General features: G+C 48.2%; 1 protein-coding gene across 4 annotated transcripts in view; it reads right to left on the bottom strand.

Annotated features, from left to right (window-relative positions):
* SDK1 (sidekick cell adhesion molecule 1) overlaps positions 1-26880 on the bottom strand; it is an 857865-nt gene that overhangs the window by 122084 nt on the left and 708901 nt on the right. For all 4 annotated transcript variants that reach the window (XM_070567258.1, XM_070567254.1, XM_070567255.1 and 1 more), the window contains exons 22-23: positions 26292-26413; positions 1506-1615 (exon numbers count right to left, since the gene is read on the bottom strand). In XM_070567258.1, coding sequence (XP_070423359.1) covers positions 1506-1615; positions 26292-26413 — 232 coding nt within the window. The remainder of the gene's footprint in view (positions 1-1505; positions 1616-26291; positions 26414-26880) is intronic.

Below are 26880 nucleotides of genomic sequence, written 5' to 3'. Positions count from 1 at the left end.
TATGTATGTGGCCCTTTTCCCTAAGAGCCTCCAAAGAATGGCAAATTCAATGCAACTCAATGATCTTAAATCCCCAAGTGAAGTATACTGGATGGGTGACATGCCAGAAATCTGTGTCATCAGCTGCCATTGGCTGATTCAAGCTTAGGGCAATATCATGGGATCAGGGGTCAAGGAGCTATGTAACAGAACTGGAGTGTCCGAATGTCACTACCAAACGACAGCTTTGAAAGTCCAATGTCTTTTTAACGACCAAGGACGCCCCACACCCATTCTCTATTGGTTCAGAAGAGGGGCAATGAGCCCAGAATCCACACCCTGGGACTCAACCCCATTGGTAGCTGAGACCTTTGGCAGACCAGATTTGTCTCCATTTCCTTAGCGATAAAAGGAGGCTGGAGTGAGATGTTCTCTAAAGTCTATGTCAATGTTTTCAGTTCCAGCTCTTCTAGATTTATACGTACAATTATTTGAATTGAACTTGTATACAAGAAAAATATCCTAAGCACACACAGATATTTATGAGAGAGGCTTCCTAAATTTACACGAATTTAAGACAGGGACATTGGCCTCTAATCACAGTTTCTGACCTTTGAAAAAATTACATGCTTATGCTAATTTCACATGGTAAGTCTTGAATCCCAGCTCATTTTATGCTAAATGTTTTTCTCCAAAAATGAGTGTATAGTACCTTGATTCATCTGCTCTAATCTTAGGAAGAATGTTAAAATGAATAGAAGTGATACAGCGTCTCTCATTAGGTTCTTTTTTAAAGCCTAACTTTAGTATTGTACTGAAAAAATCTTCTTTCACCTTTTACTCCCTGAATTAGTCATTTTTAGTCTTTTATTCCCCGACCTCATGAAATGTATCCGTCCTGGCAGAACAATGACATTATCAAACTCAACATCTGGTGATAACTGGAAATTTCATCTCCTTCAATGATCTTACGGGAAGTTATAACATCTCTAACAGCTCCTGATCACTCTCCCCTTTGTTAAGGCCAAGGATTTACTGCCTGGAAAAGTTTCAGGAGCAAGAAGCAAAAGGTTAAATGGCATGTTAAGTGCCTGATTAGTGAGACCAGCAGCTCCTGAGCCTCTGAGGGGGGAAGCGGAAGGATGTCCCCAGGACATCTGCTTTGTTTACACACAGCATGTTGTTGTCCCAGAAGGTCACAGAGTTTTGTAAAGAAAAGTGTCACCTCTTCAGCTGCCCCAGGCTCCTGGTTAGGAAGCCCACTATAATAGTGAGCCATTCCTATGGGGTGTCTGGCCAGCTGGTGTTGACGGGAAGAACGTTGCTCAACTAGCATCAGGGATGTAATCTCCTTTGCAATAATACTCAGCAGTGCGTCTTGCTCCTAAAGGTTTGATTTACTGTTATGGTTACTTGGAAACTTCTCAGTGACATGCCCGTGCCTGGGTTTTGCTACTGCAGACTGAAGCCACCTGCTGGGGATGCCACACTTCCCCCTGCGGGCGGTTATCACCAGCTGCTCTCACCTGTAATGAGTGTAGGGCGTGAGGTTGGGGATCTCCAGCATCTGGGCATCAGGCTCGTTCTCCTCCTCGTAGAGGCTCACCCACTCCTCCTCATCACCGATGGCTCCGACCTGTGGGAAGGGAGATCCTGGGACCGGCTGGACCGGCTGCAGGGTGGAGGCCGCCATTGACGGGATGTGCAGCCGCCCGGTGTGCGGCGGGCTGCGGGTGAGTGGAGTCCTGCACAGCACGCCCCCCACCCCCCAACTTGTGCCTTGGAGGTATAGGTCTTGCTATTCCCACCATCGCGTCTGGGTGGGTTTTAGTCAAAAGCTCACAGTCAGGACTCGGTCTCTCCCCACGCCCACTCTGCCCCTTTCTGCCCCAAACACGTACCAAAGACACCACTGCTGGCAGGGACACAGGAAGGTCCTTACTCAGAGAAGGACTCCCTGCTGCCCCGGGGGCTAGACCGGCAGGTGAAGTCGCTCTCAGAGGTAAAAGAATCCCCTCAGGGCAGAGCTGCTTCCCTCCGGACAGAGACGGGCCCTTCCCCAGTCCACCAAGAAGCTCCCATGGGTGCCCTCCGTGCTCTCCCAGCTTCTGCCTCACCTGAGACTCTGGTGCTGCCCAGGGGTTGTCTCTTGCTGATTTTATCCCTATTCCTGAACCTCGCGTCCAGTTGGCCTGCTCAGGTCGTATTTTCATGTGGCTCCGACCCTCCCAGGACCCCCCAACCCCTGTTCTGACCCCGAGCCACACCTCTTGTGATTTCCTGCTACTGCCCGAGGCAGTGTCCAGTCCTGCCCGCACCCATCCGACCACATCCCTCACATGCCTGGCTGGTGCCCTGGGGCCTGTCCCAGCGAGGGAGCAGCAAGAGGAGACACCACGACGTCCTGCCAGCCAGGAAAGCTCTAGGATCTCTACTCTGCAGGGTTCTGCATCCCTGTCCCAGGCATGCTCTGGGCCTTGTGCAGGCTGTGTGGCTCTGGGGACCCGGGGGACACATACAGAGGGAAGGCCATGAGCACGGAGAGTGTCAGGCCAAACAAGTTGTGTCCAGGCAGGTCAGCCCAGGGCCCTGTGCGTTTAACACTTCATAAATGACTTAAATGACAGCGTAGGAAACGTGCCCATTAAGTTTGCAGAGAAACCAAGTTGGCAGGTGGCCGGGTTATTGGATGATGGCATGAGAATTCAAAAGGACCTTGGTAAACTGGAGAAACGGCCACGGAGGACGAGGAGGAGATTGAGCAAACACATGGTGGGCGGCCTGCTTCCTAAAGAAAACTAAACGCAAAATACAAAGCTCTAAGTGCTCTGAATTGCAAACATGAAAGCAGTTTGGCAGTTTCTCAAAAGTTAAATACAGAATCAGCACATGACCTAGCAATTCCACTCCCAGGGAAATACCCAAAAGAAGTGAAAACTGGTCCTCTAACAAATAGACCCACACGTGGTCATAGCAGCCCTATTCACAATAGCCGAAGGTGGAAGCAACACAAATGTCCATTGACGGATGAAGGGATAAACAAATCGTGGTCCTTATACATGATGGAATACTATTCAGCCATAAAAAGGAATGAAGTACCAATACACCCTACAATGTGGATGAACCTTGAAAACACCATGAATGAAAGAAGGTAGACCAAAAGGCCACACGATAAATGATTCCATTTTATAAAATATACAGAATCAGTAAATCCAGAGAAACAGAATGCAGATTGGTGGTCACGAGGGGTTGAGGGAGAAGGGAACAGAGAGTGACTGCTTGACCAATAAGCTGTTTTCTTTGGGGGTAATGAAAATGTTTTGGAACTGGATGGGGGGGTGGTTGCATAGCACTGTGAATGCACCACCTTGTGACTTGCACACTTTAAAATGGTTAACTTTAAGTTATGTCAATTTCACTTCAATTGAAAGAAAAACATTAAAATAAAATGTGGGATGATTGGCCAAAACCATTTGGTGGAGAAAGATCAGGAGGTCAGAGTTAATAATGAGTGGCCCAGGGGTCAGCAAAGCAGCAAGGCAGCTAAGTGGGCAGCGAAATCCGGAAGACGCTGTGCAGTCTGGACAGCGGAGGAAGGGGGCCAGTCTCCTCCAGTCCTCAGCAGCCTGCAGATGCTCACTCAGAGACACAGCAATGAAAGAGTGAGAGAACAACACGTGTGTGGATGGAGCAAGGCTGTACAGAAGAAGGGAGGGATCTAGGCTAAACTGGGTTGGATGAGCTCTCCCGAGACCCACGCGCCCACCAGGCCCACGGCTGCCACCTGCCTCCCACCACTGTGTCTACGACACGGAAAAGGACAAGGAGGAGAAGACTTGCCAGTGCTGACCACGGCCTGGGGCCGCCAGCCCCGCTGGACAAACAGAGGTGGGTCTCCCACAGTGTGACCGGGGCTTCCTGGGAACCTCGGGAGAGCCTGATGTGCGCCTGGAAGCCCCGCCCCGGCTCGGTGTCTAGCAGAGAGGAGACACACAGTGTTTACCTGTGGGAGGAAGGGAGGAGGAGCTAACAGATAAGCCACAGAGCAGGGAGAAGTTTTCCCTGCCCTTTTACACCAGAGGAAGCCAAGCTGGAAAAGAGGACCCTTTTCCGAGTGTTTGTCACAGCCCAGGACACCTCTGGTGCCTTCAGGGAAAGGATAAGCGTGCAGAGCAGTCGGAGGGGGCGTATCCAGGACGTGCTCGGGCTCTTGTGGGGGTGGGGGATGGGGATGGCAGGCGGGCTGGAGCCAGACGATGGGGGAAGGAATACCTGAACCCCACGTCATCTCTGCCCTATTAGTTCCATTCTATAAATTCTTAATACCACGCATGAATTCCTTAAAGTCGAACTACTAACTAGTTCAGCTGAATCGTATTGGGTGTCACGGGACCCCTGTTGAATGGAGGGCCCAGCACGACAGTTTAGTGGTTTCAGAGTCCGAGGTGACAGGATTCTGGGGGTATCGAACCAAACACTTGTGCTATTTCTTGGAAGTTAAGTTTAGGAAAAAAAAAAGGAAGGAAGAAAGAAAAAAAGAAAAAGAGATGACTTCAGTCTTAGGGCAGTCAATTCAAGACCTTTCTGTCTCACTCAATCAAATGCTGTGGAAGCACTCCAATCCAGGCAGGGCAGCCGTTGCTAGCTACAGTGGGTGACGGAGGTGGGTGCTGGGCTGGTGGCATCTGCTCCCTACCACTTGGGCGCTGCCATGCGGGTGCTGGGGCGCTTGTGTGAAGGGAGCAGACGCCTGGCTGTTCATTTATTATCCAAGGCCCTAGGCCTACCCGTGGAGGCCCACGTACCTTTGCAAAGCCACTCCTTTTCCTTTCTCTCTGCGCCCCCACTGACACCCCTCCAACCTCCGATGCTTTGCTGAGCTCCTGGACAGAGAAATAAACCGGGCTAAGAAACAACCGGGTCCTGGTGGTGGTGGGGCTCTTGACCTTGAGGCCAGGCATGTATCCATTCTGGCTGCCTAGTTGCTTTGCCGGCCCTGGAAGCATTCGTCTGCGGGCCTGGTGCCTGCATTGACCCCATGGACATCCACCTTGGCAGGATGGCCACACGGCCTTGGCAGGGTCAGCGGGGGTCAGTGGCACTGGGTTTGGAAGCCTGTTCCACCCACATGACCAGGCTCAGAGAACTGGCAGGACCTCCGATGCCACCGGAGGAGAGAGACACTCAGGAGGCATCCACAGGCGTCGGGAGGGCAGGAAAGGCTGAGGCGGCAAGAAGCGACAAGCTAACCTGGTTTCTCTGAGAACTCTGGGCCTGAAACTCCATTAGTGAAGAGCCTGGGAAATGGTTCCCTGCCTGGGAAGGTGGGGGCCAGCGGGATGATGACACGACTTCATCTTCCTGGGATGAACGATGCCCCTGCCCCGGGGTCTCCCAGGAGGCAGGGCTTTCATTTCAGACTTCCAGGGGCTGGCGGCCTTCTCAAATAGAAGACCTCTATGCTGCCTTCTAAGAAGGTGATTGCTGATTGTCTGCAGGGCTAGGACAAATGGATTGGGTCACCTAAGGTCACACTTCCCTGCCTTCCACTCTGGGCCCCATCTCCTTTTTAAAGATTTGAATGGGTGCCAAATCACTAGCAAGCCCAGGTGGGCTCCGTTTGGCTGCACTGCCATTGCTCCCTGCAGCCCCAGTGTGTCACTGCCTGAGGCATCGCTTGCTCTCAAACACCTGTACCTTGCAAAGCCTCGTTCCTCCCTCTAAAATGCACCTCCCCCTTCTGCTCCTTCCCTACACAGCTGGCAAACTCCTCCAGAATCTGGAGAGCATCTGGGCCTTTGGGAAGCCGCCATGAACAACACCCTCCTCGCCCCCCTCCTCCCGCAGCCAGGCTGCCAGGATGCGACGTCTAATTCTGCGCTCTCATGGCATCTTCTGCTACCTGTGACACAGTGCTGATCATATGTGTCAAAGCAGCCACTTAAAAACATGACTTTCATACAAATACACAGTGCGTGTCAAAGATTTATTTTGCTCGTTAATGAGGGAATCAGCAGGGTGGTAAAAACTGGTTTAAGGAGAATGCCAGAGTCAGAGTATGTGGAGTCAATGAAAGAAAGAAGGCTGCGATAAGATTGCAAAGTTAGAAATAAAACCGGTCATAAGAGCCACGTGACTGTAATCTCTGGGTCTGCACCTTTAAATCTTCTACACATTGGCATCTAACTTTACAGGGTCTGGGCCAAATCGGAAAGAGGAAGTCAAACACAATTATAGTCCTTATGGCAGATGAGCCTTAGGAAGACTTATTAAACAAGGCCCTAGTACTGGAGTTAGCAAACTATGGCCCATGGGCCACATCTGGCCCACCTCTTGTTTTTGTAAATAAAGTTTTATTGGAACATGGCCGCGCTCCTTGGCTTGTGTATTGCCAATGGCTACTTGGCTGCTCCCACAGCAGAGCCGCGTAGTTGCAGCAGAGACCGTCTGGCCTGAAAGCCTAAAGAATTTACCATCTGGCCCTTTACAGAAAAAAATTCGCCAACTGCTGCTCGAATGTTCCACAAAAAGGCATGCAGTGCTCCCTCTGCCTCCTTTCCGAGGGGGCTTGCCATGCTTGTTGTCACTTTTGTCTGCATGGCCGACCCTCATTGCCGACTCATTGCCGACTGGGTCTGACTCCCAGCGTCTCCCCCAGGGTCCCGCCTGACCTCGGGGGCCCAATCTGTGGGTTTAACACATGAATGGATATACAAATGAACATGTGTACGATTTCAGAATCAGTATTAAAAATGGGTTGTCTGGCCCTGAGCTACAAAAGCAAATTATTACCCAAAACGTAATTTTACTTACAGAACTCTAGGGGAGGAAACTTAAGTTTCTATAATAAATTCAAATTTCAACTTCATTTTGATTTAAAGAGACCAAGATTTTTTTTAGTGAGGAATGGAAGTCCTTTAATACTTGCTGGGCTTCTCTGCTCCCTAGTTAGATTTCCAGACCATCACCACAGAGTGTTCTAGCTAACGATGCGCTGGACACAGAGCATGGCAGAACTCTGAAGATGAAACAAATCATAGCTCCACAGGGAAGCTGGGATTTTGACGGGCTTTTTTTCCCCTTCTTCTTTTAAAGCTAACAAACAGGACTTTACAATACTTATTACAGAAGCAGAAACGCGACAACTTCAAGTCCCGCTCAGCAGGGGTTGGTCGTTAGGACCCATAAGGAGCATGCTGTCCCTCTGGTAACTCAGGGAGCTGCTGCCCTGCCTCTTCCAGCGGAGGCTCTGGCCATGTGCCTGCCTCCACGGCTGGCCCGTATTTGACACCAGCTTTGGCCAGGAGGCTGGCCCCTTTGGACACGTGAGCCCATTAATACATGGGGATCCCAGACCCCACCTCCAAGTGGGTTTATCTATCAAAACTGAGTTGTCTGCCTTGGGAAAGCCTCTGAGGTCAGCAGGGCCTCTGAGGGGTCAGGTGGAAACCAGCCTGCCGGGGCAGGACCTCCAATGCCCCCACGGAGGCCTTGATGGCCGGGACAAGCGCGGCACCCCAGAGGCCAGGAGATCAATGGTGACTCAGAGGACAATCATTAACCTCATCCAGAAGGTAACTGCAGCTGGAGGGGAGTGTAGGAAACTGCAGCTGTGCTGGGGAGAGGAGGAGGAGCAGGAGGGCGGGAGGAAACAGCTCTCCTTTCATCCAGAGCTAAGGCGAGGAAAAAGACACTCCAAGAATTCACTCCATGGAAACCCGCCAAGCAAGTGCACCCTGCTTGGCTGAAACTCTGGTGTCAGCAGGAAAACTTGCACATCAAGCAACTTCCAGTTACCGAGTCCTCCTTGTTCGGAGTGGCCTTCCTCGGCGCCGGAGCCAAATGAAGCCTCGCAGCGAGACAGCTGGAGGGCGCAGAGGAAGCAGACAGATGGGGCGTCTCCACATTGTGCTGCTGGCAAATCACCGCACAACCAGGAAGGGGCTCAGGCCTGAGCGAGGCTGTCCCGACCCTGAGACGCACTGGGACGATGTGCAACTCTAATGAGATGTTAAGGGGATTCTGCCTAGCGCTGGACTGGTCTTAGCTGGGGAGGAGGTTTCATGCTTTGAAACAGCTGGAAGCCGGACTCTCTGGCCCTCCCTCCTGTGCGCCCAACTAGCTAGTTGGTTATTTGCTTATTTACTTTTTTAACTATTTAGCATTCTTTCTATCTTCAGAAGCGGGAGCACTGTGGAATGACCGCTTGAGTCTTCCATCACGTTCCTTCCGTCTCAAACGCTGCTTTTTGGGTATCTCTGACACCAGGTCCACTTGGGCCCCTCTGGCTTTCTAGATGCCTCTTCTCTTGTTCCTCCTTTACCCCTAACAACCCCAAAAGGCAGTCCCTCCCCAGGTCTGTCCTGGCCCTCCTCCTTTCTCCCTGTCAGCAATGGTCTCCTTCCTCCTGGCATTTCGTGTCCCTCCACAAGGACGTCTCAGGCCCCGTGCGTGGCCTTCATTCCTACCGAGCGCCGGGTGGACGTTTCTAAGTTCTGGACATCTCTGAGCTAGCACCTCAAACCCTACAGGCTGACAGCAGAACCGGTTCTCTTCCTCCCATATGTACCCGCCTTGGACGGCCATATTTGTGGTCATGGCACCATGGTCCTCTGTCACCGAGGATGGAGAACAGGAGCCATTTCCCCTGCCACTTCTCCCTGACTCTGCCCAGTGTGGGAGCCCCCAGTCTCTCTTATGTTTGCTTGATTTCAATGCCGGGACCCTGGCATAGAAGCGCCTGCCCTCTTGCTTGAACTATTGGTAGTCTAGCCCAGCGAATTAAAAGAAAGGAGTACAATCTCTCATAAAAGCCTCTCCATGCGAAAACAAAGCAAACGGCCAGGGCTGCCCGGGCACTGGCCCTCGGGTCCGCGTGGTGGCCTCTGGCCTATGGAGCCAGCTTCTCCGACGAGCAGTTTGAAAACCACAGGTCTAACGACGCCCCTGACATGTATCTCCTCGAGGGACTCCCTTCCCAGGCCAGGCACCCTGCAAAGTCCATGATGATAATGTCCCCGAAGCACAAAGTTCAGAATGTTCTGGGCCTAAGTTGTAGCCACCAAGTGAGACATTAGGCGTGGATGAACTTGAAGGTCACCCAGTTCAACTAGCACGTGGCTTTAGCCCTCGGACCCACACTCCATCTAACGGCCTTCCCGTCCACAAACGCGAGCCCAGCCTCGTTCTCCGGCCTGCTCCGTGGCCTCGTCCTACCCAGTCTCCCCTGTCTTATCACCCCCGTGCTCCTCAGCTTTTCCTACTTCATTCCTCCATTGTATCACCCCGAAATATCCTTCTAGAAATGAGTTTTTCCATGAAGTCCTCCCCTCCCATGAAGAGGCTTCTCTCGGAGACCATCTGTGGGCCATGACTGTCCCTGCCTGGGGCGTCCCTGGGCACCAAGCCTGCCCTCCCCTAGTCGTGGGCCCGCTGCGCCCAGCCCCGAGCCCCGCTCCCAGACAAGATGGGGACAGGACTCGGGAAGAGTCTCAGCCCTCCTCCCCAGTCACCAGCTCCTGCTCATCTCTAAAGCGAGGGTGGCCTCCTCCACGTCTGTCACGGACGTTGAGGTGTATGGCGTTTGTGTCTGTCCCTTCTCCCCCACGGATACGACCCCTCTTGGGACAAATGGGAATGCCCGCAGCTCCCTGTGCCCCATGACGGGATTCTGTGCCCCTTTCTGAGATCCTGAGATGCCCATGAGGACACGGAGGGAGTGTGAGGGGAGAGTATGGAAAGGCACTGGGGCGTGACACTGGCCGGCCACCTGCTTGCGTGCAGCTGGGCGCCTCAGCCTTAGCATCTCCAGAGTGAGGACAGTGATTGCCCCCAAGGCTCATCAGGAATCTCTGATGACGGGACAAGGTGTGTGAAGTGCCCAGAACACACTGGCACATGGCACCATGCTCGGAGACCCAGAGAGGCAGTTCCTTACGGACAGCTTTAGACAGAAACAAACAAGCCCTTCACACTGGCTCCAGCTTCCCCTTTGGGTCTCGTCTCCCATCGCGTCCTGCTCACACACACCTGATTATGCAGCCACTCTGCTTTCCCCACGCGTGTGTGAGCCACATTCTAGTTTCTGTATCTGATGCCCTGACCTGTGGGGCCCTGCTCAGCCTGCAGGGACTGCCCCTCCCAGGGTCAGCCGAGTCCTAAAAGAGGCAAACCACTCGCCTATGAGCGCACCTTTCATGTGCAAACCAGCCAACCAGAGCCCACGCCCCACCCTCCTCCATGGGGCCCCCACACTCAGGCCCTCATCACCCAGGCCAGGTACCAGACAACTGGGGACAGCCTCCACGCCCCAGAGCCCACTGGAATTATCCAGACCAGCCAGTCCTAAGCCTGCCCACCCTGCCCCACCTTCCTCCCAGGGAAACCCCAATAAAGGCTCCTGCCCACAGCTCCCCCATCCCTCTGCCTCCTGACTGGCCCTGGTGCTCCCCACGTGGCCCTGCACAGCATCGCGTGCCCCCTCCTCTTGGGACCTGTGACAAAGAAACTATCTTTTCAATGAGTCATCTCTTTATCTGCTCGCCTCACCAGCCCTGAATAAAAATAAAGTTTACATTTTAAAACAATAGGTGCCATGCAATTTCCTAACTCCAAGCCTTTCATTTTGATATTCCCTCTGCTTGGAACGCCCTCCTCCCCATCAAAATATTGTTCACTCTTCATGGCCCAACTTAAACTTCACCTTCTGGGTGGAGCCTTCCTTGATTATCCTAGTCAGTGACTCATTTGCTTTTCTATACTCTTTTTTTTTTTTGCTGAGGAAGATTTGCTCTGAGCTAACAACTGTGCCAATCTTCCTCTGTTTTGTGTATGGGTTGTTGCCATACCATGGACGCTAACAAGTGGTGTAGGTCTGTGCTTAGAACCGAACGTGGACCTCCAAAGCAGAGCACGCCAAACTTAACCACTAGGCCATGGGGCCAGCCCCTCTGTACTCTCTTAGCAATCACTTTTTATAACAAGTCTCATCTGTATCAAACAGATTATATCCCAATTGTCCCTCCAAACTTCCCCCCCAAATTGTGAGTTTCCAGAGGTGGGGACTAAAAGTGTTCCATCTCTATAAGCTAGCAGGTAGCATGAGACTTGAAACCTATAAGCCAGTAGGTGCTTCATAAATGTTTGCTGGACGAATGGATGACTGAATGAAACAAGTATGAAACCTAGTGACCGGAAAAATGAAAGATAGCGGCAAACTGAAAAATCCAACAAGAGAACTAGGATGAAAGAATTTGAGCAGCCCTCAAAAAGAACAGGAAAATAGGACTCTTGTAAAATTTAATTTGGTTCGACGGTTGTGATTTACATATACGTTGACCTCTACATCTTGAAAACGACACTTGTAGTAAAATGCTTCCCTCGGTCCTACTTGAGTTGTCACTTATGCTGCCGTATTTTCTTCTCCTGTGGTATTTTTTTAAAGTCCCATAATAGAACCTAAAAGGATCTGAGTGGCTAATGAACAGGAAGACCACTTCAAACCATTCATCTTGTACAGATTTCCTACGCTGGTCGAGAAAGAAAAGAGGAGAGTCATTGTAGAGGTACCATTACAGACAATCAAGCCAACAGTAAACATTTTGAAATATCTGCATGTTTGTTTCATTGTCACCTGTCACCACAGTGTCTAAACCCCTAGGTAAAGGCATCACCCCAGAGCAAAGATGAAGCCCGCCTCAGCAAATTGACCCAGATGACCAAGCCAGTAGGGGCGGCGACAGCCATCCTATGCATACGTGACAGACTACTCAGAAATAATGTCACTCTTTTTCTTCCTATTATGAAAAAGAAATTTGACTACAGTCAAGGCTTATTACAATTGAAATGCTGACAGGTACTCATCCAAAGGGCCAAAATAGCCCTGACATCCTTCCATGAGGGCAGGAGGAGATAGAATTAGTGACTAGAAATCCCCAGCTCCAGATCTTGAAGCGATGAGATAACAAACATCTGGCCTATGATCCCACCGGAGACAGAACACTCTAGAATTTCTTTCCACCGTCAGAGGTAATAGGTAACCAGCTGGACAGTTAAGTAAACAAAGGACGTGCTTTTAAAGGATGGGAACTCTCTACTGGGAAAAGGAGACCAGGGCTAGCTTCATTTGACATTTTTCCAGCTGTGGGATTTTTTTGGTTCTGTGTGAATAAATTCGAGAACCACCAACTTGACTCTCACCTGATACGCTGGGTGCCCGAGCCAGGCTGGAGCTGACACCCCCATCTCACCGGAGACCCAGCCCCCCAGCTCTCCGACCACAGACGGTGCACGGGAACTTCGGCCCCTCCTGTCCTGAGCGTCAGGGGGACGCCGACCTTGCCTGGCCCTCGGCCTGGGCCTGCTCCGGCCGCCTGCTTGACCTTCCAGGTCTCAGCCTTCCGCCATCTTCACGGGTCTCTCCCAGGAATGCAGTCTTTCCTCTGAAACCGCAGTATCTCAAGCAGCCTTCTTTGAGGCCAAACGTTTGCCTTGACTTTATTATTTTTATTATGAGCTTCCATTTATTAAATGCTTAATATGTGTGAGCCCCATGCCATAGCTTTCAATGCATTGTTATTCTCCAATGTTACGATGAGGATATTGAGGCCAAGAGTGGTCACATTACTTGTCCCCATATGCCTGGTGCCCAGGACCTCGTCTTTACCCCTGAGCCAACTGCCAGTGCTGACGGGTCCTCCTACACCACAACAGCCGCCTGCCTGGAGGACGGCTCATCACCACCATGCCTAACGCTCCACTCTGGTGTCTGCTTTGCTAGTCAGCCTGTCCTTCCCCTGGCCTTGCCTGTGGCCGTACACCTCCTAGCAGGTCCCAGCTGGTCCCATCCTGCAAACAGCGAGGTCCAGTTCAGGATGGAACACTGGAATGACTCAAGGCAAAGCTGGGGATCTGAGTGTCTTATTCCAAGGAACCTTAAATATTTCTAAGCCTCAATATTTCCCAATTTGCTCTTTAACACTTTTATGGACTCTTAAAGAGAAAAATTTCACTGAAAATACATACACAGGAAAGTGGACAATTTAGAGCAACATTTTGGGAGAGCTGTTTATTTCATATGCTCACACTCCTATTTTCAAAAGGAAGGCCTTCATAAATAAACCCTCCTCAGAGGCCCACAGCTTTTGCTTTTCCCTCTAAGGCGGTGACATTTGCCACGAGCTCTTGGCGCCTTGTTTCCTCTATGAGTCTCTCTTTCCTACTCGTAGAGGCAGGGGCTGCCTTTTCTTCCTCCTCGAGTCCTCAGAGGTTAGCACAGGACTGGAACCACAGGTGCTCGGCACACAGGGAATGGGTGAAAACGTGGAAGGGAAGCCAGTTCAGATGAAGGCAGGGGAGCTCCCACGCTGGAATTCTTAGGCAACATATTAGGATTTAAAACCCCGGGCAGCTTAGGCACAGAGGGAAACACCCGGGTCGCCTGGGCTTCAACTGTGACAAGAGAAAATAGATCCACTCATCTGCCAAGACAACATTTTCCTGAGGACTCCCCGCTAGGAGAAATGCACTGGGAGAGGCCTTGGGTCAAGGGCAGGTTAGGGAGACAGAAGCCCCACACATCCCGTGAGCTGTGCTCACAGGCGAGTATGTCAGCACACAGAAAAACGGAACCCAGCCTGGCCTTGCAGGCATTGGCTGTGGTCCGGTGGGCAGTGCGCTTGGGAGAGACAGAACGCTGCTCTGCACCACTGGCTTCTCTGAGGAATGTGTCACTCAAGCTACCATTGCCGTGGGTCCTGAGGGCCACTGCGGGCTTCTGAGAGCGCCTCACCTGTGGGCTCTGGGCCCCAGCACTCAATCTCCACTACTCTTTAGTTACCGAGAGACCAGCACTCACCACCCTGGCGCTTTATTTTATTAGCCCATAACACTCTCTAAAACAGTTCCTTTTAAGAAAATGGCTACTATTATGCACAAATAAGCACTAAGTGGGCTTTTTTTTCCTTTCCATTTTCGGAATGGAAACAGTTTTATCTGTACCCAAAGTGTTACCACCAGCATCTTCGTTATGGAAAACCCTGCTCAGAGCAGCCCTTAGAGAAGACTAGGCGTGATTCTGCTGTCAGAGCACAGCAAACGGCTGCCAGCGGCAGGGGTTTCCAGAGGCCGGGAGGTGGTCAGGAGGGGCGAGGAAGACGTGGGACATTTGCAGTTGCCCCTTTTATGGGACGTGGTAAAAACGGGGAGGGATGTACCGCCCATTCTACAGCCAAAACGGACTAATTAAGCGAAACATTACTGAACCAGAAATTCCTACACAAGCTGCTGTTTAAAATTCTAACCCACATCTGAGCATCCGCTTATCACAGGGCTTTCCACGGGCTCCTCCGATGATTAGGATCTTCCATTCCATAATTTGCTGAAGATAACCCCAAGGAATACGACCTTCTTGGTGCACTGTAAAAATGGTCAGAATTTAAAGGAAACTTCTGCAAAGTAGATATGATCGAGAAGTGGATCAAAGAGGGGAAAGTAAGCGCCGTACTCCACTAGGACTTTCAGTGGGCATTGACTCCTCGCACCTGGAAGGCTGCCCGCTGTTCTTTGCCCAACGGTCGTGGTGCCTCAAGATGGGGCCCAGACGCCAGCGCCTTCACGGGCCTCCACAACTGCCTGAATGGATGCCGCCCCACCTTCCTCAGCATCCTGCCAGCATCCTGAGCCACCCCCGATTCCCTCGCCTCCCTCCCAAGTCTTTCTCCTCTCCGAAATCCAGCCCACAGCCAGGCATACAGCGGGAGGCAACGAGCACCTCTTGGATGAGAGCTGGGTGAGGGAACGCTGGAGGCCCACCCAGCACAGAAAGCCTGGGTTTGGCTTGCCTCCGTTCAAAGGGAGTTAGGAGTGGAATGTTCCAGAAGGCTTCACCTATATCAGTTACAGTCTCAAGGGCTCCACCACTCTGAGTTTAGGAAAGTTGGAGCCTGCCTGGACTAGGGAACCCACTGAGACATTCTTGGAGACATGGCTGGAGTGAATTAAGTGGGGCTTCGTGGAGGGAGGATGAGATAAGATGGGGTGGGGGGCAGTGAGTACAGGTGAAGGCCCCAGGATACAGCCACCCACTGCCCGGAGGGGCTGGCAGGGTTTTCAGGGGAGACTTAATTCGGGAAGTACCTCATGCCTATGGAAAGCACCTTCAATAAGTAAATATAACAAAATATAACACAGACAGGCACTATTACTCCTGTTTTACAGCTAAAGAACCTGAGCGAGATGACTTGCCTGAAGCTACCCAGCTAGGAAGCGACAGAGCCGGGATTCAAGGCCAGTCTGTCTGCCCCAAAGCCCGTGCTCTTTGTTGTCACCTCCCTGGCGGTGTCCTTCTGCACACCATGCGTCCTGGGGGAACTGCCTTTCCTGGGGGGTGAGTCAGAGGACGATCCAGGGAACGTGGTGAAGGCCAGGAAGGTGGCACAGAATGGGGCAGGATGGAGAGATCTCGTGGCCAGAGCCCAGGCACTGGGAGGGAGAAGAGAGGCCGCAGATCCGTTCCTTCCCTGGACGGGGCCACAGGAGTGTTGAGAGATGATGTGGGCGGGTCACAGTATATTCCACCTTGAGTTTGTAGGAAGCTGAACGCTGGCCTTGGAGGGAAGCACCTTCGAAGGCATTTAAAGGGATGCCCATTCATTCATTTTTAAAGGCACACCCTGCTGCAATATGCCTTTGACGTTAGTAGGAACCGGTTGGTTGAAAATAAAAGCAGGATGGGTTTGGCCAAAAAAATGGATATTCATGCTAACCTTTGCCACATGATCATGAGATTTTCTTGGGATAATGTAGTATATGATTGAAAACCAGACCCACTTGTGCAACCAAAAGAGCATGGATTAGTACAACATAAACCAGGGTAGCAGTCTGTTGATGGAGTCAACCCAGATGTTTGAGGAGAAGGGCATCTCTTTCATGTGCCACAAGGAGTCACCAGAGGAGGGCCTGTCAGCTCTGTGCAGAACCAGGGCAGGGCTCCCAATACGCAGAGTGACAAAATGCCCAACACTTATCTTCCAGTCTCCTCTTGACCATTACTATTTCCTAAGGAGCACATGAAAAGTCCTTCCCTTTTGGGGTTTGGAACTAGGTTTCTTTTTAGATGAATGTCTGCTTTCTAGGAACATCGAAACACAAATGGTTCAGATAATGAGTTTTAGAGAACAAAAAATTCCTTTTTAGTTTTGAAATTTCAACCATCTGCACCACTACCAGAACTATTAGATTTGCTGAGTTAATTTTAAAACATCTTAGAAAGAATATTTCTAAGGGACTTCCAGTTCTGGCAAGATGGCAGACTAGATAACCTAAAATGCCTTCCACTCCAGAAGCTAGAGCAGCGCAGGACAGAGTCAAACAGACGTCTTCTTACAGGCCCAGCTGAGCACTCGGGGAGCAAGGTACATAGATAACTAGAGGCCAACAGAAATGGGAAGTGGAGCTACAGAGACACCGCTGTGAAATCTCAGCAAGCACCAACTGTGAGAAAAGATGCTAATAATAATCACAACCTTTGGGGGTAAAGAAAGCAAGGTGGAATTGAAATCCTGGACGTAACAAGTATGACTTGATTGGAATCAAGAAATTTTAGAAACTCGTACCACTGGGATGAAGATAGAGATAATGATTAACTTCAGACTTTGATAAGTTAAGTGTGTACGTTAAAATTTCTAGGGCAGCCTTCATCCTTCCTTCCTGAGCAGGATGCAAAGCAGCCCAGTGGGGAGTCAGGACCTGTGCAAAGAAGGTGTCCAAGCAAGGCAGCCCACTCGGCTCGAAGGACTGGCCACATACAGGGAGATTCAGCAAATAAGTAAACAGACTGAGGATGCTGGTGGGCAGAGAAGGGCTGGTTAAATGTGGAAAGGGGGCAGCTTGAATAAACAGACGGCAGCGAATTACATTTTGAGCTGCTGGTGTGAACTAATGCTTTTCAGTATATATAGATGGATATAGAAATAGACGGAAATGTAGACATACGTCATGCAAACATGCCTATCTCCTCGTTCTGTGCACTGAGAGGGCCTGGGAGCAGTGACACCCCAGCAGCAACACACACGTCAGGTGCCCAGATGTTGGTTTCTAAATACCACTCTCCACTGAAAGGACCCAAGATTCCCTGGAGAAACGGCTGGAAAAGAAGACGAAAGAATAAGATGAGCCAAGAACATCTTGTGCCAGAAAGTAAGAAGTGCTCAAAGAGTAATGGGGACATGTGACAAGAACACAGAAGCCAGCTGGAAGGCTTCCTACTGGCCAAATGGAGGAGAATCTGACCATCAAAATAAATAATGATAGCAGTGGATTATAATCTGTTAAATCAAATAGGAATCCATGAGTCCACACTGATAAACAAACAAATGAGAGAATAAATGAGAAGAGAAAGCTTTCCTTTATAGTTAAAGTCCACTCAATAAATGTAGAAGAAAGCATTGAATGAGAAAGGTCACTATTTGGTACCATCGTTGCACTAATTAATTCAGTGGATGACATATCAGTGGGTGACAAACTAGTGAATGTGAGTAGAAAGGGGAATGAGAGTTTCACAAAATCTCAAAGTACCTCCTCCAAAGTACTTACCAATTGAGAAGGAGAGAAAAGTAACTTTACATGGAGAAACCTGGCAGACATCATTCATGTGAGCAAAATTAACTCCATCAATAAAGGGACTTATCAATATCACATTAAACCCCACGGGATGCAGCGGGAAGAACCCAGAATCACTTTTGTGACATTCCAACCAAAAATGCATAACCCAGGTCTAATCATCAAGACAAATCCAAATTGAGGGGTATTCTGGGAAATAAGTGGCCTATAATCTTTGAAATTGTCAAGGTCATGAAAGTCAAAGAATGGCTGAGGAACTAATCCAGGGGGAAGGCGACCTGAGGGATGTGACAACCAGGTGCAACGTGAGGTCCTGGACTGGAGCCTTTTGCGACACAGGATACGCTGGGACAACTGACAAAATCTAGATAGGGTCTTGGGGTGAAGGAGAGTTCCTTGTAGTATTCTTGCAACTTTTCTGTAGTTTTGAACTACTTTTGAGATGAAAGGTAAAAATGAACTTCAGGGACATCTCAAACTCCAGCTAAAGCTTTCAACAAATGACTGAATAGCCAGGCACACAGCAACCTGGGAGCCGAGTACACGGGGAGTTTGCGCCACTGGCCCTGGGGTCCATGCGGTGAGCTCCACTGTACTGGACACTCAAGACAGAGCATGGGGAAAGGCAGGGAGCCTGCCCGCATCATTCTCCTCTGGGGGGCTGGAGCCTCCGGGAGGAGACCCAGGCAGAGGCCTGATCATGAAAGGTCCCACTCTGAGACCCAGTGCACAAGCCCCTGGGGAGGGACTAGCACAGCGGAAGAGGATTAAAAGCTTTTTAATCCACTCTGTCACCCGGGAAGTTATGTACAAACAGGACAATGCACTGGAGACCCCGCCTGGAGACTCTGATTAACTGATCTGAGGTGGGGTCCCTGAGTTGGTGTGTTTTAAAATCTCCCCTCTGGCTAATGCGCAGCCAGGACTGAGAGCTGCTGAGCACAGCAGGAAGATGCCCTCGAGGGTCTCGGGCTGCGCCCTCTAGGTCAGGAGTCAGCAGCTTTGCCTCTCACCTCCGCCCTGAGTGTAATCAAATCTTTGTTTATGAAAATGGGGGTGAAAATAAACTATTGGTCTTAAAAGCCAAACCAACAACCAGAAAAGGCCAAGTTTACTTATGAATACCGATACAAAAATCTTAACTCCAAACCGAACCAAACAAAATAAACATCATGATCAAACTGTTTATCTCAGGAACACTGGAATGGTTGAACATTAGAATACGAATATAAATCATTTACCAACAGGCAAAAGAAGAAAAAACCTGAACAACGCAATAGATGCAAAAAATAGTTTGATAAAATTAAATTTATTTATGATTTTTCAAAATCCTAAAAAAAAAACACCCAACTTATAGCAAACCATGATTAGAAAAGAATTGTCTTACCCCAATATAGGCTAGCCACAAAAAGAAAAACAAAACAAAACAAAACCCAACAAAACCTACCATAAATGTTGTAAATGTCACACTTGATGATAAAACCTTAAAAGAATTTCTTTACAGTTAGCAGTAAAAAAAGATTGTTCTTCTATCACTGCTCCAATTCAATATGATGCAGGAGAATCTAGTCTCCCAATAGGATCACAGAATAGATAAATAAAAAGAAACTCAAAGGAGAAAGAAAGGGTATAAAGATTTCAAAGGAAGAAAGAAAACTGTCACTGTTAACAGATGAGGGGACTTCTTTACAGAAAACTAGGTGAAATTAACAGATTAACCACAGAGTTCTCTGTTCTGGCTGTGGTGCCGTCACCCTGGGCCAATGGCAGCCTAGCGCCATGGTCACAGGCATGGATCCTGGAGCCAGATGGTTCCATGGCTTCACTGTGACCCAAGTGAGTATCTCAGCCCCTGTCGTCTCATCTGTAAGAATGGGTAACAGAGCCACCTCCCAAAATCGTTGAGAGGATTACATGATTTAATGTTTGTAAAAGCACTTAGAGCACATAAGAGTTCATTAAATAAAGAAAAATATTCAAAAATCTATTGTGATCCTATATGCAGCAATGAAGTCAGAAAATGTAATTAAAAATACACATACGTTAATTAGTCCTCATGACCATCTTGCAGAGAGTACTGTGGATGCCATTTTACAGATGAGGAAACTAAGGCTCGCTCAGAAGTTAAGGAATCTGTCCAGGATCACAGAGCTAGGAAAGAGAGCAGGGAGAAGGAGAGGGCGCCAGGGCACCTGGTGCAGAGCCCGTGCTCTTCCTATCACGGCTCTTGAGGCTCACCGATTGCCCCTCACTTTTCCTGCGTTTCTGAGAGCAAAGTGAAGGTAGGATAGCCCAGTGCTTCTGCCAAGCAGAAAACAGCTGACAAAAGTAGATTTAAACAAACGGAAAGGTGTATCATGTTCCTGGATAGGAAGACTCAACAGCGTAGGACATCAACATGGTAAGATATCAACAAGGCTGGGAAAATCCTAAATAAGTCAAGCAGTGTGCATGTGTGTGCTCAGGGTGGGGGTGGGGGTGTTGGGGAGACCTCTCCAGATATTAAAACACATTTTAAAGCCTCTATAATTAAACAATGTAGAATTAGTGCACGAATAGCTGGACTAATAGAACAGAATAAAAAGTTCAGAAATAGACCCAAGCACATGTGGGAATTTAATATTACAAATTAGGAGAAGAAAAAAATGGATTTTTAAACAAATGGCCTTGAGACAATTACATGGTTATTTGCAAAACGATAAAAAATGGATTCATACCTCACTCCATATATAAGGACAAATTCCAAATGGATGGAGATCTAAATGCAAAAATAAAGCCATAAAAGTGGTAATGGAAAGTTGGGTGAATTCCTTTATAACCTGAGAGTGAGGAAAATCTTTCTATCTATGACTCAAATCCAAAAGCCTGCAAGAAAAGATTGATAAATTAGACTCCAATTTCTTTTTGGCGTGGCAAAAAATTATAGATATTGCTGATGGGAATGCAAAATATTGCAACCTGTAGCAGAGGAATTTGGCAATGCCTAGAACATTTACATACACACTCATCATTTGATCCAGCAACCCCGTTCCTAGGCACTTATCCCAAAGATTCAGTGGGAAAAATACCAAATGATTATGCAAAACACTAAAAACAACCTTCAGGTAGAGTAACAACTTCCTCACCACTCCCCAGCCCACCTTGAGATTTCCACACCCTAGTCCCTGGGACCTGTGAGCATGTTACCTTACTTGGCAAAAGGGATTCTGTAGATATGATTGAGGTTAAGTGCCTGAAATAGGGAGATGACCCTAGATGATCGGGGCAGGTCCAATCTATTCACATAAATCCTTAAAAGTGGAAGAGGGAGCCACAAGAGTGGGTCAGAGAGATGAGACGGAAGAAGGAGGGGAAAGTTGAAGCTTGAGAAGGACTTGACCCGCGACTGCTGGCTCTGAAGGTGGAGGAAGGGGGCCAGGGGCCAAGGAATGTGGAGGCTGCTAGAAGCTGGGGATGGTGACAGCCAGATCGGTTCTACAAGCACAAGGAAGTGAATTGTGCCAACAAGCTGAATGGGCAAGGAAATGGTCTTCCTCTAGAACCTCCAGACAGGAACACAATTCTGCCAATAACTTGATTTTAGCTCCTGAAACCCAGGTTGGACTTCTGCCCAAGCGAGCTGTAGGATAACACATTTGTGTTGTTTAAGCCACTAAGGTTTTGGTCATTTGTCATGGCAGCCACAGAAAACCAAAGCACATCCAGATGAGCATTAGCAGGGGACCAGCTAAATACACAAACCCTGGCACGTGCACACGAGGCAAGACTAGGCAGCTGTGAAAAGGAGTGAGGAAGACCTCCACGCATGGCTCACAGTGCCTTCGGGATGTGCCAGCGATCGAAGAACGCAAGGTGCACAAGCTACGTTCTGCGTGAGAAGGCAGGACACAAACACGTACATTTGCTTATGTTGCAAAAAACAAAAAAGGATAAACCAAAAACCTAATATGGGGCTTTTAGCAAAGAGAGGCAACAGCGTAAAGGGAGGAGATGGGCATGAATGTCTCTAAAACACCTGTTTTTTATAGTTTTGACTTTGCGATATGCAAATGACTTAGATGCTCAAAACTAAATTAAATTTCAAATGTTTTAACAACTTTTTAGAAAGCAAAATGATTTTTAAGGAAAGCAATCACTAAAAATTGAAACAAAAGAACAAAACAAAACCCCTGAAATGAATGAACCTAATTTTGTGTTAAGTTGGTGATAGAACCACACGGAGAAAGGAATTAAAGGACTTTAGAATTCTGTATTTTAACTGTACATCCATAATGTAATACAGTCTAAGGACAAATACTTAAATTGCATTCAGTAGTCCTATTGTTAGTAGTACCATTGAAATTACGATTTTGAAACTCTACACAATAGTAGGATAAAGAAAATAAGTAATCACGTTAATATTTCTAAAAAATACAACTTTAGTGTAAAAAAGGTATTTAAATATAAATTCAAAGTTAAGGAGTCTTAAATTTGAATTGGAAATATCAGTATGAACTCATGATGTTTAAAAAAATGTATATTTCCTCTCTCTGTCCACTGGAAAGGTCTAGAAGCAAGAACTAACCAGTAGCGACGAACACCACTTCCCCTACCCTTAGTGCCCAGATTATGGTCTTCAAATACCATTCGACACTAAATGAAACCAGGTAGGAGTGACTCAGTTTCAGCTTGAATTTGGGGCAGGAATGCACAAGATGATTCTAGGACATTCTGTTGTACCAGAAAACAAGAAAATCATGAAAAATTAGTACCCTTGTGTCAAAATGCCTAGAACGAGAAGAGCTGCCCCTTGGCCAAGAGAGATCAGTTTGAGGTTCAAAAAAGAATAATGACTGTGCGTGATGGAAATACACTGAATATATAAAAAGCCCACGCTTTCATACTGATAGTCGGGGAAAGAGATAGCAGGGGAGAGGGAGGGAGGGAGGGAGGGAAGGAAGGAAGGAAGGAAGGAAGGAAGGAGGGAGGGAGGAAGGAAGGAAGAGAAATCTGCTTAACATTGGGAGTAACTGGAGGACCCATTCCTTACTCTGCAATTTGGGACTTAAAGGAAAAGGACTCAGATTTCGGGATTTATCCCGCGTTCGGTTCCCGTGTTCGCGGTAACGGAACAGCCTGAGGGAGGAGGGGAAGTGCTTCTCTTCAGAGTCCCAGCCACTAAATGAGGAGAGAGTGATAGAGAATTGCCATTTTGAATATCTGAAGAAAATACTTAATTCAGGCAAAGATGGAGACCATTACATAAGAAGCTGATGGGGAAGTGACAACTAGGGGTCAGGCTGCTCTCAATCTCAGCGTCCCTGAGTGGCACAACTGGACATTGTGGATCTTGATGCGCTGCAGTGTGAGGCACACAGTGCCACCTGGGAACTGCTCTCGATGACAACAAAAAAGCAGAATTGGACTCTAATCAAGGTTTTGGAATGAAGTTCCAGTTTACAGGAAAGATGGGGACAGAGGCATGAGTGAAGTGTCGCTGCAAGGAAGGAAAGGGTGCATCTCTAATGCAGGACATTCCACCGGACAAGTGACTGGGCTTTGTCACCAAGGCAATGACAGGAGGAAGAGAGGGGGCTCTAGATGAAAAGAGACTAACCTACGACAGAAGGCAGATGAGTGGTTGCTGGGGACGGGGAGGGGCTGGGAGGAATGACAAAGGGCACAAGCAGACTTTCAGGGGCCATGGGCTGGCTCATTATCTTGATTGTGGCGAGCATTTCACAGGTACCCGCACATGTATATCTAAGTCAAAATTTATCCAATTGTACACTCTAAAAATATCAATTTATTACATGTCAATTATTCCTTATTAAAAATTTTTTTAAATGATTTAAGAGATATGACAACCAAACGCATAGTGTGAACTTTGTGTGGATCTCATTTTCATCAAAACCATAGTAAAAAGATATTTTTGGAAAATATGGGGAAATTTGAAGGTGGACTGATTATTAGATGATATTAAGACATTTTTATTAATTTTATCTGGTGTGATGACGGCATTACAATTTTGAGAGGAGGTACCCATATTCTAACATAATGTTTGCAGAGAAGGAAGGCACACAGACAAGTGCACAGCCACTGGCGCATGTGCAAGACGAAGACAGATAAGCAACCCAGATCCAGACCAAGAAACAACATTCCCGGCATTCCAGAGCCTTCCAGTCTCTCTCCCAGTGGTGACCATGAGACCCAAGGGGAACCAGGACTCTAACACCAAAGATTACTGTTTCTCGTTCTAGAACTTTGTATAAATGGAAGCATACGGTGTATACTCAAATTATGAGTCTGGCTTCTTTTTTTTTTTTTTATTAGGGTATACTTTGTGATAAGGAAGATTGGCCCTGGGCTAACATCTGTTGCCAATCTTCCTCTTTTTCCTCCCCAAAGCCCCATATCCTAGCTGTAAGTCCTTCTGGTTCTTCTACGTGGGATGCTGCCACAGCATGGCTTGATGAGTGGTGCTAGGTCTGCGCCCAGGATCCAAACCAGCGAACCCTGGGCCACCGAAGTGGAGTGCGTGAACTTAACCACTCGGCCACAGGGCTGGCCCTGAGTCTGGCTTCTTTTGCTCAATACTATGTTGTGAAATCATCCATATCTTAGCATGTACATACATTTTAGAGATGTATGCTGAATATTTGGGAGAAAAATGACATGTGGTCTCAGACATGCTTTATAACACTTCAGCAACAATGAAAAGTGGGACTAGACGAATCTAGGTAATGGGTATGTGGGAGTTCGTTATATTATTCTCTTTCCTTCCGGTATGTTTTAAAAATTTTCCTATTAAAACTATAAAGACATAGCTTGTAGGACAGAGGCACGGGGCACGTGTGATCTGTGCTCACCACCTCCTTTCTTCTTCTTGGGCAAATTCAAAGACACTTCCCAGACTGCCCGTGTTACGTGGGCGCCATGTGACCAAGGTCTGGTAAACGGAATACTGACGGAACTAGTGTAGTCCACGCCCAGGTCTGGCTCTGGAAGCACGACATAAAGCTTTAGAATGGTGAGCCATGGAGATGTTGACAGTTCTGTGTTACTGCAGCCCAGCCTGGACTAATGCCCATCTAAGGCCTGCAGAGCTTGCCTCCTGGGCATTCACCATGCTCAGCTATAACCTAAGCCAGTGACCCCAGGACACATCTTGTGCTTCCGAATTCCTCCGAGTGCTTGCCCTGCTACTTCTGACAGACTCTGAGATGCCCGAATTGGTTTTCACGAGGTATCACAATTTTTCTCTTAGACTTTCTTCTATGTGTCTTAAAGTTCACTTTTATCATTTTGGTTTTCATTTACTGGGGATTTATTTTTTCAGTTTGATGTGAGGTAGGGATATACTGTTACTTTTTCTGAGGAAATAATTGTTCCAGCCCCATTGATTGATCAGCCACAACTACCTGGTTCACACTTTCAGAATCCTGCACAGGTTTCCAGAAACAGTTGTTTAATGAAAGTTTTGAAGACGTATATGGAACTTGTTCCCTGATTTATGGCCAATTTCCAAGAGTGAATTGTCTTACAATAGAGTACAACTACCGTCATGAAAATCACTAGGATTTTACTACAGACAGTAACTATTTTGAAACTTTACTGCCTCCATAATGTGGCTCTTCATCTTTTCCTCTGCTCTTATTAGAACACGGAACTGTGGCTTGCATGGTATCCGCCGGTGCCAGGTGACCCTCTCTCTGCCTCACAGGCCCTCCAGTGACTGGCCAGCACACTTTTGGTCAGACTCAAAGTCCTTTCTAAGGCCTACCCTCTTGGAACCTGTGTGATCTGCCCCCGGGGCTCTTTCCCATGCTCCCTTTCCCCGGCCATCCGGGCCTCCCTGCTGGTCCTCAAATATAATGTGCATGTTTCTTTCCCAGCAACTTGAAGTTCTTTCCCCCAAGAGAGAACTTCTCTCCTTTACAGCAGAAACTTTGTCAGTTTTTTTTTTGAGGAAGATTGGCCCTGAGCTAACATCTGTTGCCAATCTTCCTCTTTTTGCTTGAGGAAGATTGTTGCTAAGCTAACATCTGTGCCAATCTTCCTCTGTTTTATGTGGGATGCCGCCACAGTGTGGCTTGATGAGTGGCGCTAGGCCTGCGCTCGGGATCTGAACCTGTGAACCCCGGGCTGCTGAAGTGGAGTGTGTGACCTTAACCACTACACCACCAGGCTAGCCCCAAAACTATGTCAGTTTTTGTTTACTGTTGTATCCTGCATGTATTCTGTATCCAGAATAGTGCCACGAAATAAGCATGTTGTATAAATATTGTTGAATGAAGGTGTATTCATTCATTCATATGACAGACAAGTTGTACCAAACAATCCTATTAGTATGTTTGGTGGCTAACTGTGATAGAGAATTTAAAAAAAAAAAATCCCAATCAACTATGCTATCAAATTTTGGGTACTCTATTCTGAACCACAACTTGAATTTTAACCTATTATCACTTCTAACAACCAATAAGACTCCAGTCTAACACCTGGTTTTCCTGGATCTTTCCACATCCTGTTCCCGGCCTCCCGGCTGTCTCCAGTCTCTGATTCTCCTCCAAACACGACCACCTCCCAAACCACCGCCGAGTCACTCCAGCTATGGATCAATCATCCTGCAAAGGCGTCAATCAGCTGTCTCTCAAATACAGGTCCCAGGGTTACTCTTTGGAAACTCCAACTCTCAGCTTTAATGAGCCGCTTACCTGCCCCTCTATGATCCACCTGGAGATCGACGTCTTCCCATCGTAGCCCGGTCGGAACTGAAGAGTGGCTGAGCGAGGGCTGATGTTGGAAATGACCAGGTTGGATGGGGCACCAGGAAGTTCTAGAGATAAACGAGAGAGCAAAGGTGGAGATTTAAATTCTGTCACAGCTTGGGAAATGCATCAAACACACCAGCAAGTAAACAATTTCAAAATGCCTTTATGCCAAAAAAGGATTTGTTTTCAGAACCATGAACGTGAGAACCAGGGCTTCCCCAGGAACAGGACCGCAGCATGACTCTGACTTTAATAGGGTCGCCCGTTAAGCTCCGAGCCTTCTGATGCGGCATTGGGAGACATAGGAATGAGGCCTCCTCGATGATAAACTCTGAAGGTCAGATCATGTCTTCTTCATCACCATACACAGTAGGAAATTAATAGACACTTGTTGAATGAAGAAAGGATGAATGAATGTTTCTTCCAAGCTCCCAAAAGAGCACAAAGCACTGAGTGTCCATCCTCCCTTTACTAGTGACCATGATGCCCTGGAAAGCAGGACAGGGAGAGGATGGAAGAGCGCACGAGCCGG

Source organism: Equus przewalskii, chromosome 12 (assembly GCF_037783145.1).
Source record: "Equus przewalskii isolate Varuska chromosome 12, EquPr2, whole genome shotgun sequence".
Taxonomy (NCBI): Eukaryota; Metazoa; Chordata; class Mammalia; order Perissodactyla; family Equidae; genus Equus; species Equus przewalskii.
The sequence above is the reverse complement of the archived record's forward strand: the minus strand, read 5'-3'. Positions and strand labels throughout refer to the sequence as shown.